The following is a 15,080-nucleotide window of genomic DNA, read 5'->3' as shown; positions in this document are numbered from 1 at the left end:
TGGAGTGGCTCGTGTTGCTTTATTTGTACTGGGGACTATTTAATAAGAGAAAAGTAAATACTCACATATAAAAAAGGTGATCACAGATACTATATTTTATCTTTTCAGTCTGTGGTGATTCTAACAGAACTCCAGGACCTCTCGGTGTCAACTGGTGGAGATTAGTTGTCCCGGGACTTCATTGGGGAAAAATTATCGCCTGACCGAACATACTGGAATGCATAATTAATCTTAGATTATATCTATTCCTCTAAGTCCCTCGTGAACCACACTCATTCAAACTAAGCCTTACATAATTGGTGGTCAGTATGGGGATCGAACCCACGACATTCGCGATATCAGCGCGAGATTTCTTTACCCACAATGCAACTGTGGCCCCTTGATTCCCCCGCGCAACATCATACTCTCCGTAAACAAGTGTATCTCGTGCTCTCCACAACCAATAAATGTCGCTAACTATCAAACAATGACGGAACAGCAGGTCAACATATCCTGCTACCTACGCATTCCGGAACGGTGCAAGAATCAAGTTTGGTCAAAATTAGTCACGCACTGTTGATTTCTATGTGGAACTGCTATTGAGATCTATTCATCGGTATGCAATCAACAATGTTCGCTACATAAGATAGCATTAGCCACTGCTATGAAATCATGTTTTAAATATTGCTTGCATTATGTCAGTATAAAATGTATTCTTTTAAAAAAAAATAAAAAATAACTGAGTGAAAATAGTTGGTAGCTGATATAACAGTAAACACATCACATAGTATTAGAGTTGACAAAATGGTTGGGGGTTAACAAACGTAAACACATCACATAGTATTAAAATGTATAAAATGGTTGGGGGGTTAACAAACGGCTTGTATATCTAATTTAAAAACCAAACGGTTCGCTTTCAAAGATAAAAAGTAGCCGTCGCACCAGAACTTTACATTATGAAATTGGATTTTAGTGTTTGAGATTTAAACGTGACAGACGGACGGACAGACAGAACACACAAACTAACAGCGGTTTTTCTTTTTTTTTATTCAGGTGCCGCTAAAAATTCAGTTAATTTGTCCAAACCTTTGCGACTTTGCAAGAGGGCAAGAGGTTTCGAAGAGCTGGATACACCGCATTACAAGCCGGATAATGCCCGATGGCCTTGGTTTGTACATCACTGTTCTCGTCTAAGTATTGCAGTTATTTCTTTTGTTGCTCGGTTCATGAATCGTTTGTTTTAATGTGGCTTTATGCTCGTAAGGTCATACGTTTCTCTAGTCATTAATTGTTCAGTAGTTGACTCGTTGTTCACAGAGACCCAATTTACCGCCAGAACTGAAGATGACATAATCTCCATACAAGTCAGCCGACTTGGAATCATCAAACGCTAGCAAAAATCAGATTCCGTCAAACAGAATGACCTTGACATTTGCCGCCTGTGTATTTTCTTTTGTCGGCTTTGATTTACGGTTGCCATGCATTCCAAACAAGGGAAGATAAATCAATACAGACAGTGGGGAAACAATGGCGGCCTCTTGGAGATTGACGCTTTTTTCACTCCTCAAGCAATTATTTCGAACTTATTGCTTGGGGGGAGAATTTAAAAATAAAAAATTGATTGACTCTTTCCAGCAGACATCAACTTCAAGAAGTATATCTAAATCGAACTATTAGTAAATCTATTTTCCGAGAGCTATCCATAAAATCATTGGTTCGGGTCAAGCCGGAGACAGATTATTTTTATGTAACAGTTATATGGTTTTTGAGGGGAGATTATTATCGAATATGTTTATTGTTTCCATGGAAACGGCTTTCGTGTGAGATTGTTTACCTCCGTTCAAAGAGATTCGGTTTCAATTCAGCGCCATCTACACTGCTTCACTGGAGGCCTCGCTTCGGGAACATAAAATAATGTGCAGCTTAGTTAATATCATTCCCACAATCCCAGATTGGTAGCACATTTTCATTATTGGCATACACCAGCTTACAGGCGCTCCTTTTTTTTTTTTAAACGGCGCCCCAGAGGTGTAGCCTACTCATTATTTAGTTCAAACTATCCACACAGTAATCTCAGCCGCAATCTGACCGTCCGAGCCCAGTACGTCTTCTATCTTCTTATCTTGTCTTATCTTGTCTTATCTTGTCTTATCTTGTCTTATCTTGTCTTATCTTGTCTTATCTTGTCTTATCTTGTCTTGTCTTATATAATACAGACGTTACTTTAAAAAAGAAGATGTTTACGTCCTACGCGTCATGCATCTAGTCATGCATGTTAACCAATGACTTAAATAATACAGTCACTGGTTTTCCTGGCTAGCTCAGGCAACCCATTCCATGCTCTAATAGCACTAGGGAAGAAGGAGTACTTGTACAAATTTGTCCTAGCATATGGAATAAGAAATGTACCTTTATCTTTGTGTCTTTCTGAGTATTTTATTAGATTTTGTATTTGAAGATTATGGTTCTAGGCTCTACTCCTTTATCCGTCTCTAATATTGGACCACTGGTCACCTTGTCCGTCTCTAATATTGGACCACTGGTCACCTTGTCCATCTCTAATATTGGACCACTGGTCACCTTGTCCGAATCTAAATATAAATGAACGACCAAACGACAATCCAGCGCGCAAATCACATGACCAAGGCAGCCATCCATGATCAGTATAGTCGCCCTCCTCCCTTTTTTCTTAAACACATGTTTTTGTTTTTGTTTTTTTGTTTTTTTTTCGGGGTGGGGGGGGGTGTACAAAAAGCAGTTTGATTTAAGTTCTAGAGTTAGCTAATATGTCTTTGTGCTGGGAGTCTATACTTTCAGGATCGGATTTAGACTTGATAAGGCGCATGCTACAAATTTCCCTATGCTTTTTCTTCAACAGGATTGAAAATATCCATGGAACTATTTTCGAGTTGCCCCCAAACAAGTTTTGGAACCTAAGCTATGGCGTATGTTGCCTATAGGAAAATCCAGCACGTGTTCAGATCTGTGACGTGGCAACGAGCTATTGGTCTAAACTGCCCACATGTTGCGACATCGTTTGTTCAGGCCTGCTGTAACGATTGGATGTCGCTTGAAGGCGTCCAAAAGCGCTACTAGCCCTGGCAGTAAACATAGACCTAAGCGAGAAGATTGTCTACAATATTGTTCCCACTATCAATTTGTATTTGAGTCAGTTTATAGTGTCGGAGTCCACCTCAAAGAGCCACTGCTGTACAAATGACTCTGACACTCAGAAAAACTTTGTATCAAAATGCCAACGCTTTTTTTAAAAAGCACAATTCTTCTAGACGGCAAGATCTAAATGATATCTGCACGAAAATTGAATGAAACGACAGCAGACGATCTGCACGCTGACCATATCGTCATGTTGTCAGCTTCGCGGTTAGAAAAAGATTCCGTTATCGTCTGCCTCTGACCTTGTGACGACACTTCCGGCTCAGGGAATTGCATCATCCCGACATGCACTTTTAATCCTAATCTCCATTATTCCGCAAAGCCTTATGGGATATTTTTTGTTCCCGCCATTCCTTCGTATATAATCGTCCCCCAAGCTTGCTGGTGCGATGGATAGTTTATGTCCCAGATTACGACAACCGGAACTGAAACGCTTAAATGCAATCTTGCATTGAGACATCGGCGTTATAAAGCCTTCTGGCTCACTCGGATTCTGGGAATATGATTTAAAGACAAGTACAGGTTAACAAATCCTGATTTGAAATAAACTTACTTTCGTTTTATCAAATGCTTTCATGTTTAGTGTTCTTAAATAGCCAAGTTGTCGTCAACATTACAAAAAGAAAAAGAAAACATAAATAAATATGACATCGTGAAGGACAAAATAATTTTATGAAAAATGATTTGAAGAACATAAAAATAAAAAAAAAATTGAAACATAGTGAAAACAAAAGCTAAATAATTGGCATTAAAACTAAAACTAAATAAAAATATTAAAATATTATGTTTCAGTTTTATCTTTCTTTAACGTAGTAATACCCAAACCGCGGCCTTCGGGCTGTGCGGCCTATGACCCAGATATATCCGGCTAACGACCCAGTTCTATCCGGCCCTTGACCTAGTTATAATCGGCCTTTGACCCAGTTCTAAGGGACCTTGACCCAGCTCCCTCGTACCCTTGACCCATTTCGTTTGTGACCTTCATTCTATCCGATCCCTCGAAATTCATGCCCACAATGCATTATAAAGCCTCAGATTCTCGCTTCTTGATCCAAGAATGGGAAGTGTAAGTAAAGATAAGTGTCAAAACATAATAAGGAGACTAAATCCATATATATATATATATGATTCATGTCTTGTCAGGTTCAATGAATAATTGTGCAAAGTTTTAACTTGATCCGAGAATGGGAAATGGGAGAAAAAAAAACATGTTCAATTTTTTTACCAGACAGACAGACGAACAGACAGAAAGACAGACAGAGTGAGATGCTATAAGCTTTGTAAAAACAGTTTTCGTTTCTTTTCTTCTTCGTATTTTTTGTTTTCTATGGACGGAGGTGACCTACTTGTCCTCACTAAGAAGCCGACCCATCCAGGGGAAAGTCCAGGCCGAAGTGAGTCTGTAGTCTGAGCATTAGCATGGGCCTAATGAAACACAAGGGGACACAGTCTAATGTGATAGAAGTAGATGTTGTCAGCTGAGTGGAGAGGGGAGAGGGGGAGGTAATTTGATGAGACGGAAGATGGGAGATAATCAGTAGTGATAAACCATAACTCTGTTTGAGGAGGCGGTGAGGATCAATAGTGGTCAAGTTTTATCTGAATTACCTCCCCCATTACTGTCACAGTAGATTATCTGCCCTTTGTGGCACCCTCCATTCATTAGCCTCTGTCTATCATTTGATATTTCTATCAGTCTTTTTATTTATAACTAGTCGACCCTCGGCGTAGCATACGCCGCTAGTTTGCAGGGCCGGCCTTAGGCCACCGCAGTGGGCTCCGCACTTTCATAGGACCTGAGATAATTATAGGTGTATAAATTATGAAATTATACCATTTTATAACTTATAACTGATTTTCCGCGGCCTTCTGATTTACCAGGAGCTCCTGGAAATCTCCAGAAATTACAAAACATACGGAAAAGTATAGAATTAGCGCGGGGCCTATGAAAGTGCGGGGTCCACTGCGTCGCATAGGTTGCAGTGGCCTAAGTCCGGCCCGGCGAGTATAACGTAATTATCTTTTGTTAAGAAGGAACCTTTGTGATTTATAAGAAAAGTTAAGATAAGATGAGTGATGTACATAGTATCTTGAGAACCAGTCCAATGTTTTGACTTTCCTCAACAAGTGCGCCTTCTTCCCCATTTTTTTTAGATCATGAAACGGGTTGCCTGAATCAGCCAGGAAAACCAATGACTTAGCAGAGTATAAGTTTATAATTAAAATGTAAGACTCTAATTTAACATGGGAATACGCTTAGGACAGAATTACCTTCAGTTAGGAAGCAAACTGTGTAATTTATAAGATAAGATAAGATAAGATGAGTGATGTACATGGTATTTTGAGAACCAGTTCCATGTTTTTACTTTCCCCAACACAAAAAACAATGACGTCATTACCTGCCAGTGATACATCCGTGTCATCGATTCTACTTCCGTCCGAGCCTTTCCTGCTACTTTTGCTGCTCGCGGAGCCCCTCCTGTCCGACTGGTCCGAGAAAATGGATGTCCGGCGGCTTCCCATGCTGGACGCTGAGCCCCGTCTGTCAGTGTCGGAGGCGAAGGAGGTCCGCCTGCTCCCCATGCTAGAGTTAGAACCTCTCCTAAGAAAAAAAAAAGACAAAAATTTAAGAAAACTATTATATGTAGCTGAATTATTATTAATTGTATTATTGTAGAAATTAATTACTTTTCTTATCTATGGCACTGCTGACAACCAAAAATCTACTCAATACTTGGGAATGAAAATTTCTTAGGAAAATCTACAATGCAATACAAGATGAAACGGGGTGGAGGACACGCACAATTGTATGAAGACCCACCGCTAGTGACTGAATTAAATAAAAAAAAAGAACAGACTACGTTGGGCAGGTCACCTTGAAAGAATGGCAGATAACAGAAGAGCGAAAATTGTATACAGGCAAAAACCAAAAAGCAGGCGACCCAAAGGCAGACCCCGAATGCGATGGATCGATGATGTGGAGGCAGATCTGCAACAGCTTGGGGTTAGGGCGTGGAGACGAAAGGCCCAGGAGAGATCTGAATGGAGGAATGTGTTGAAGCAGGCCAGAGCCCTCTATGGGCTGTAGTAACACTGGGATGCAGGGCCGGTCCTACAGGTTGCGGGGCCCTATGCGAAATTGATTGCGCGGGGCCTAATTTTAGTTGTGATAAGGATAATAAGTGAAAAATTAAGATTTTGTATTAAAAAATAAATTCGTCTTTCCATTTTATTCATAGTTTACTAAGTACAAAATCACGGTCAAATTAACTTTACGAGCCAACTACAGTAGATAGTAGTTTTCCAACAAAAAGCCAATTAACATTCAGATTTGCTTTTTAGATTTACTATCGACTCACAAATATATCGCTTTTGTTTTTGTTTTGTTATATAAGAGGTCAAGATAGATTTAGATCTTTATTTGTATGCTAGTGACTATTGAATTAAATTAGGTATTTGAAGTTCTAGTTTTGGTTAAAATTCGGCTTATTATTACATTTTTATTAACTGAAAACTGACAATGCCTTTTTTTTAATCGCGAGTAGGATTGGCGTTTTCCATATATTGAAATGACAATTTTGTCTGTTTTAAGATTTGCATCAGTTTTCTGAAGATTTTAATAATCTCAGGAGATTTTCATGACTTTTTCTTATACTTTATAATTTCAGGAGAATTCCAGGAACCCTTTAATAATAAGTTAAAATGGATGTATGGATGACACTGCCAGAGTCAAATTACTTTAGTAAAAGTATGTAAAGTTTCTTATTCATACCTTACGTTCGATAGCACCGATGATGTAAAGGTCATCTGTTTCTATGGCCGAGGGTTAAAGAGTTTAACTCTTTCTCTCCGTAATTATTTACCACATTCTGATGGAGTCAACGTTTTGTATCGTCGGTTAGGAGAGAAAGAGTTAACACCTGTCCATAGAAACAGATGACCTTTACATCATCGGTCCTATAGGTCGCAAGGTCTGAAAGGGAAATCTTTTTTTGTTTAACCCTTTTACCTCTGTTTTTACAGCACCTAATGTTTGTTGACAGCGCAGTATAAATACAAGTATTACTATTTACTAGTATACCTTCTCAGCGGCGTCTCCTTATATCTAGTTAGGTCTAGGGCTATGTCTTCCCAATGGTTCTAGATGGAGAGAGACCGTGACCAAGAAAGGTACAGACAGCGAAAAACATGGGCCTAAGCTCTGGAAGAAAAGCGTGACATACGAAAAAAAAAAGCCGGCTCCTCTACCACCAAAGCGAGAGCCACTTTAACCTGCGATATATGTGGACGCAAAGTCTCTCCTAAATAGAGCTCCACAGTCACATGAATAAGTGTTCGACATTAACCATAGTCGTTCTAGGACTGTGAGAGGCTCGAATACTAGTACCTGCATACCAAATAGAACTCGATAAGGAAAACTGTTATCTGTTTAGTTTGACATCAACGGGGTGATATGACATGCTTGTTTTTAACGCTCTCGATTGAAAGACCAGCGTCAGAGGTGATTGGGAAATATCAATACTCAAAGAGGACTATTTAGCGTTAAAAGTAGGGGATCACGTGACCAGCACGTGACAAGAACAAACAATCGCGACATTAGAGAAGGTCGGGACATGAAAAAAAAAAAAGGCATGTCAAGGAAATGATGGATTCCATGCGTGTGGGTAGATGACTACATGACTACATCTAACGACCAAGTGACATTTTAAGAGTGCTGGTCCTTACCTTTAATGTCACCACACCCTCCCCCCACTCCCTAAGAGCTGTTGTTGTGGACTGTTCACTCGATGACATGTCCAGTATGTCCGTCAGTCACGTGGTTAGTATGTGACAAACACGTCTTGACCATGCGACCTTTCAACGGCTTTTAATCAAACCAAGTCACGCATACATATTGTCGCCGACACTTCGACCTTGTCACACATACACGCTGTCACAGACAAGGTCACGTTGTCACATGTACACACTGTCACAGAAATTCTTAACCATATCATCTGCTACATACCTTCAATGTGACGCTGTCACACACAGACGCTGTCACGCACTGTCGCACTCGTTTGCAAGATTGGTTGAAATAGTTTGGATAAAGTTCGCAAGACACATTCAAGAAATTGTTCAAATGTTAATCAAAATTTGTTTTAACTCTTTCTCTTGTAATTGACGATACCAGCGTTGATTTGAAGTCATTAAATTACATTAATGTTTGATTTAATACACTTTACTTAGCGTTATATAAAAAGAGCATGCATTCCTTTTTAACTCTTTCTCTCCTAACTGACGATACCAGCGTTGATTTGAAGTCATTACATTAAATTAATGTTTGATTTAATACACTTGACTTAGCATTAAATAAAAAGGGCATGCATTCATTTTTAACTCTTTCTCTCCTAACTGACGATACCAGCGTTGATTCCACCAGAATGTGGTAAGCAATTACGGAGAAAAAGAGTTAACTCTATACCAATTAAAACATTTTCTGACAGCAAACGACAAAGTTATCGCAGCTTAACCATAACAGGGGAGTGAAATAGCAATGAGCGAAAACGAAGAATGCACTCAAAACGTGGACAAATAATTACGGAGAGAAAGAGTTAAAGAGATTCGCTACTTGTGGACTCTCTGACCATGTCTTCAGCTTCACCTCCACCCGTCTCTTAGTCTGTTGCACCTGTAGGGCGCATAACAGGATCAGTCGACCGTCTTTCTCCATTCCTGTCTGTCCGTCGCCTCGGATCGAATTTCATTCAATGTCCATGCTCGGATGTTGTCTTCCCATGTTAGCCCCTCAAAGATAATTGTAATTTATTCAAAGAGCCACAAAGCTATTTATTATCCATTATCATCGCATGTCTCTTTGTTATTGTTCCCTACCTGTAAATCGATGCCAACTTTATTTTTACAAAGCTTATATCACCTCTGTCTGTACGTCTGTCTGTCAGGTAAAATTTTGTTTTGTTTCCCCCTACAGCCTTTCTCGGATAAAGTTGAAATTTTACGCAATTATCTAACGAAAAATGAATCAATAAAAAAAATGAAATTAACCAATTAGTCAATTAATTGCTGATAATTACTTTGTTTGATACATAAACAGGGAATTAATTCTTCTTTTTTTTCTCCAGCACCAATTCTCGGATCAATTTTCCACAACTATTTCTTGTATCTAACAAAACGTGTATACATTTTAAACGAATACACAACTCAGTTAATTAATTACCGGTATTTTTTTTTTTGTTTGATATCAAAAAGGGGAAATAAATCCTACATCATTGAGATATATTGGCTTCCGGGTTCGAATCCTGGTGAAGACTGGGAGTCCACCCAGCTCTAACGGGTAGGGGAAATGTAAAAGTCGTTTATCTGGCCACATGACACCCTCGTCAACTGTAGGCCACAGAAACAGATGACCTTTACATCATCTGCCCTATAGACCAAAAGGTCTGAAAGGGAAAGTTTACTTTTACTATTCATGTCGCCAGCATACTTCGACAACCTGGAGTTCTTCCCTTTAGATAAGCTTTTTTTTTGTAAATAAAAAGTATTGTTATATTTTGCTTGTTATTTAGTAACTTTATACCTGGACGGAACCATTAGGGTCAAGGTCATAGGTTAGTCGTCTGCCTGTTATCAATACAAACGCTTCAAGAATCTCACGTTTCAAGTTTATTTTCGATAGTTTGCTGAACTCGACTTTTACCAGAAGGAAACGCCTTTGCATAGTCGTGGTAAGATGACCTAAAATTATGGGATAGCTAAAGTTTGATATATTAAACTTAAATGTCTGTCAGTTTAAAAAAAAAAAACATAAAGAAGAAAAAAAAATGAGAGAGTGTGTGAGAAACAGAGAGGAAATGATGAGTACGAGAAAGTGAAAGAGGGAGAGAGAGAGTGAAAGAGGGAGAGAGAGAGTGAAAGAGGGAGAGAGAGAGTGAAAGAGGGAGAGAGAGAGTGAAAGAGGGAGAGAGAGAGTGAAAGAGGGAGAGAGAGAGTGAAAGAGGGAGAGAGAGAGTGAAAGAGGGAGAGAGAGAGTGAAAGAGGGAGAGAGAGAGTGAAAGAGGGAGAGAGAGAGTGAAAGAGGGAGAGAGAGAGTGAAAGAGGAAGAGAGAGAGAGTGAAAGAGGGAGAGAGAGAGTGAAAGAGGAAGAGAGAGAGAGTGAAAGAGGGAGAGAGAGAGTGAAAGAGGGAGAGAGAGAGTGAAAGAGGGAGAGAGAAAGTGAAAGAGGGAGAGAGAGAGTGAAAGAGGGAGAGAGAGAGTGAAAGAGGAAGAGAGAGAGAGTGAAAGAGGGAGAGAGAGAGTGAAAGAGGGAGAGAGAAAGTGAAAGAGGGAGAGAGAGAGTGAAAGAGGGAGAGAGAGAGTGAAAGAGGAAGAGAGAGAGAGTGAAAGAGGGAGAGAGAGAGTGAAAGAGGGAGAGAGAAAGTGAAAGAGGGAGAGAGAGAGTGAAAGAGGGAGAGAGAGAGAGTGAAAGAGGAAGAGAGAGAGGGATGTAGGGATAGGGGAGAGAGGAAGTGAGACAGAGAGAATGACAGAGAGAGAACAGAGAGAGTCAAAGAGAGAGAGAGAGAGGGGGGAGAGGGGAGAGAGGAAGTGAAAGAGAAAGAGAGAAGGAGAGAGAAAGTGAGAGAGAAAGAGAGAGAGAAGAGAGGAAGTGAAAGAGAGAGAGAGAGGGAGAAAGTGAAAGAGAAAGAGAGAGAGAGAGAAAGTGAAAGAGAGAGAGAGAGGGAGAGAGAGGGGGGGAGAGGAAATGAAACAGAGAGTAGGAGGGAGAGAGAAAGTGAACGAATGACAGAGACAGAGTAGAAAAGAGAAGTTGTTAGTTTACTCTTTGAAAAAATATTCACACACCCGAACACACACACACACGCACACTGATTTTTCTTTTGTTTAATTTTCTTTTCCACTAGAACGCAACGAGCCTCGTTTCCAAAGTAGGTCAAGAAAAAGTTACTATAAAATGTTGACACCCAAGGCTTAAGGTTACTAAGCCAAAAATACTTTTTAGAAAAAAAATGAAATTCTGTCAATAATTTTCAATAAACTTCATACTCACATCCCGATCACAATTTTATTTTTTTTTTATTTTTTTTTTTTTTCACGAAATATTTTGGTCACGTTAATTAAAAATAATTAGAAATGGCCGAGCGTTGTTGCCATGGAAACTTTAAGATTAAAAAGTAACTTTCCAGAGCGTTGGGTAACATTGGTCAGTTGTCATACCGAGGCTGGTCAGTCGTCATACCGAGGCTGGTCAGTTGTCATACCGAGGCTGGTCAGTTGTCATACCGAGCCTGGTCAGTCGTCCATTTTGAGCCACGGTGGGAAAAAGTGCAGCAAGATTTTAATAGTTCGTGAAAATTCAAACTAAACCAGCCCCACGAATTCTAGTAATTGACTCATGTGTTGACATCGGCAATAAATATTTCTGCAAAGTTTCAACTTGATTGGAGAATGGGAAGTGGGAGAAATAACATGTACAACATTTGTACCAGACAGACAGACAGACTTGATAAAATCGTTCCTCCAACGAACAGCCAGGCTCTTCTTTCACGTGTGAAGTTTGCCCGCGACATTGCGTCTCCCAATTAGGCCTTTATGACTTATGTCTTATGACTTATGTCTTATGTTCTATGACTGAAAAAAAGTCTGTGACGATGAAGCCATCACTAATAAATGCAAAATCTGTAAAGCTAATCAGAAACACAAATATGAAACAAGCAGAAAAATAAAAAAAATAATTAAAGAAAAGAAGAATCGAAAATAATAATTAAACAAGGTTACAAAGACAGTTTGTGTGGAAACACAAAACTCAAAATCGGCCCCCCGAAGCGGTCCACCCATGTAGGTAAAAAGGCAGGTTTCAATATTTTCAGAAAGAACATCAGAATGAAAATCAAAGGCAAATGACAGAAAAGAATGTAGAAAGAAGGTTGACAGATCCTGTGTGGTGCCCCAACAGTCTAGCAGACCAAGAGATAGGTGAGAGTAAAGAAGTTCGATGACCTAACTGATGTCGTATCATGATAATCTAATTGTTCTGTAAATGGTCAATCTCTTATTCAAAGCCTCAAGGAAAAAAAAAAATTAAAAATCTCCCATTCTTTGAGTTTGGTGTTCTGTGTGTCAGAAAAAAAAAGAGCATCAGAACTTTGAATGTTCTAAAATATCACGATGTCGGATTTTCAATATCTTTTCTAGTTTACGAGATCTAAACGGGATGGACGGATGAACGGACGGACGGACGGACAGACCACACAAAGCTAAAAGCGTCTTTTCCCCTTTCGGGGAACGCTAAAAATATTTTTAAAAGGCATATATAAGAAAAGAACTCCATATTTACAGCCAAATATCTCAATACTGTAAGATTTATTTTCCATTCTTGACATCCAACAAAATCAAATTATTGATCAACTAATTGGTTAATTTTTTGATTAATTTTTGTTAGGAACAATGAACAATTTTTCAAAGTTTCAATTTGAACCGAGAATGAGAAGTGGAAGAAATAACGTGTTCAAAATTAGTACCAGACAGACAGACAGACAGACTGACAGACAGAGTGAGCTGATATTAGCTTTGTACAAATACAGAACACTTGTTCCCAAAAGATAAATCAAACTCATATAAGAGTTTTGCACCCAAAACAACTGGCTACCTGCACAGGCAAGCTCTAACTTAGTACATGCAAACACACTATGATGAACCTATGCATTGATTGTAATACTATTCTATTTATCAAAACAAAACAACCTGTAAATTATATAAGTCTCAGTATGATAACAAAAACTTTCTGTTCTACTTTTCCCATTCTGATTATTTTCAATCCTATAGGAGTGTTCCCCCTTTGAACTATTATTAACATCTTCTTTCATATTTCCACAGTCTTGTCTTAATCAGAAGAAAGTAATGGTCTTATTTTAAGGCTTTGTTGTCGGGGAGGGGGGGAAGACACTCCCTCACCTGTGCCGGTAATGACCTGGTGAAGCCAACGTCTGTAATCATTTCGACAACATGGCGGTTATTGCGACGTTACTTGGGGAGTCTCCATGGCAACGGTAATGTCTTTAGCCTGGACCATCTTTTTCATCGCTTTAACTTACAAAGATTTTTTTCCCTATTTTTTTCTGTGTCATCTTTAGAGTAATGTTCTTTTCTCTATCATGTCTTCCATTCTCTCTCTCTCTCTCTCTCGCACACACACACACAGACACACCAGGGTTGGAATCAGAGCTTTTGTCAAATATAAGTAAAGTTTCCCTTTCAGACCTTGCGATCTATATAGCAGATGATGTTAAAGGTCATCTGTTTCTTTGGCCAACAGTTACCGAGATGGGTGTCCTGTGGCCAGCACAACGACCGACTCAAGTCACCTACCCATTTGAATTGGTGGACTCGGGGGCGCCCACAAAAATGCTGAAATTTAAAATCCCAGTCTTCAATGAGATTCGAACCCAGGACCCCAGGTTCGAAGCCAATAGCTCGTTGCCACGTCACAGGCTTTTACGACCTTGGCGACGAGCTATTGGTCTCCACTGCCCACAGGTAGCGACGTCGCAGGTCAGAGTTGAGGTCTTCTATGACGATTGGTATAGGTCCACGTTCCTTCTTTTCATGTATATAAATATTCAAAGACTTCTTCACCTGATTTAGATACCATATTTTAAAGATTGGCAATATAAGAAAAATAAGCATTTTTTATTTTAAAATAGTAGAGTTTCTAATCACAAAGTACCATCTTACCTCACACACCACTATCTGAGTGTGTGGATGTTTGTTTCTACTTAATAGCCAATGTCTTAATTGTTTTGTTTCTTTCACTAAGTATTGCACTCATTGCCCCCCCCCCTTCCCCCCCCCCCCCCCATGCTCCTAACATCACGACCAGCTTGCATTGTTTTATTCCCGTCAGCTGTCATAATTCACCGTTATCATGCAGGGGCTGTAACTGCTTGCAAAATCTACCGTCTGCTGGAGACCATAGGTCAGAGTTACCTTCGCCATCATTGGCAAAAAATAATTCCAAACAAAACAACAAGCCCACGAAAGAAAAAAATTACATTCAGTTTCGTAACTTTACAAAAAAATTTTTGTAAGGCAGTGAAGATATCTTAATGTGAATACATAGGTCTAAAACAGGGGTGGGCAAATTACGGCCCGCGGGCCACATGCGGCCCGCCGAGGTGTTTTATGCGGCCCGCCGACACCTACAGAAATCAGGTGTGCCCACAGTATATAGATATAAAAATGCAAATATTTAAAAAAAAATATCTATATAAATTATTGAAACAGTCTCGTTATAAAAAGTGTTAACGGAGATTATGCTAATTGGCTCTACATCAATACACTCAATTCAAGACACAATGTCTGAGTGTTGGGTAGGCTAGGAACAAGATGGCAAGAGTAACAACAGATGGAGCTCGATTTTTTTTACTGAGAACCATAAACTTGAAACAGGAAAGTTTGCACAAAGATACATATAATTTAATCATTAAGTTTTAACAAATATATACATATATATATAAATATATGTAATGTAATTTACTTTGACTAGGGAAGTTAACCACGGGTAGGTCTGATTTATGAACAATTAATCCAATGTATCCGCTAGCTTAGCATGGGCAAGGCAATGGAGAAGAATATATAATCTCAAGGATGAAATTGTTATGTTACTTGAAGGACTGTGACTTTGTTACCAATATTTCTAATGAAGAGTGGAAGACAAAATATTGTAATTGTTTATCAACTCATGAAATGCAAATACATGTTAAATCTTTTCAAACAAGGCTTTCCCATTTCTACAGACAAGCAAAATATATTTCTTTGTAAATTTCCTTTACATTATGCACGAGTGTAAGAAATAAAATACTGCACATTAAGAACAACTGTATATTTGAGGGGATGTTGTGATATAAAAAGACATCAGCAATTTTTAAAAATCG

At 39.1% G+C, this 15,080-nt stretch overlaps 1 protein-coding gene across 1 annotated transcript in view; it reads right to left on the bottom strand.

Moving 5' to 3' along the window:
• Nucleotides 1–15,080, bottom strand: part of LOC106059661 (uncharacterized) — a 176,830-nt gene that overhangs the window by 82,475 nt on the left and 79,275 nt on the right. Inside the window, exon 4 of the mRNA XM_056022660.1 lies at nucleotides 5,553–5,755. Within this exon, the coding sequence (XP_055878635.1) occupies nucleotides 5,553–5,755 (203 nt within the window). The remainder of the gene's footprint in view (nucleotides 1–5,552; nucleotides 5,756–15,080) is intronic.

This window comes from Biomphalaria glabrata, chromosome 3 (genome assembly GCF_947242115.1).
Source record: "Biomphalaria glabrata chromosome 3, xgBioGlab47.1, whole genome shotgun sequence".
Classification (NCBI taxonomy): domain Eukaryota; kingdom Metazoa; phylum Mollusca; class Gastropoda; family Planorbidae; genus Biomphalaria; species Biomphalaria glabrata.
Note: the sequence above shows the minus strand (reverse complement) of the source record. Positions and strands in the feature narration are given on the sequence as shown.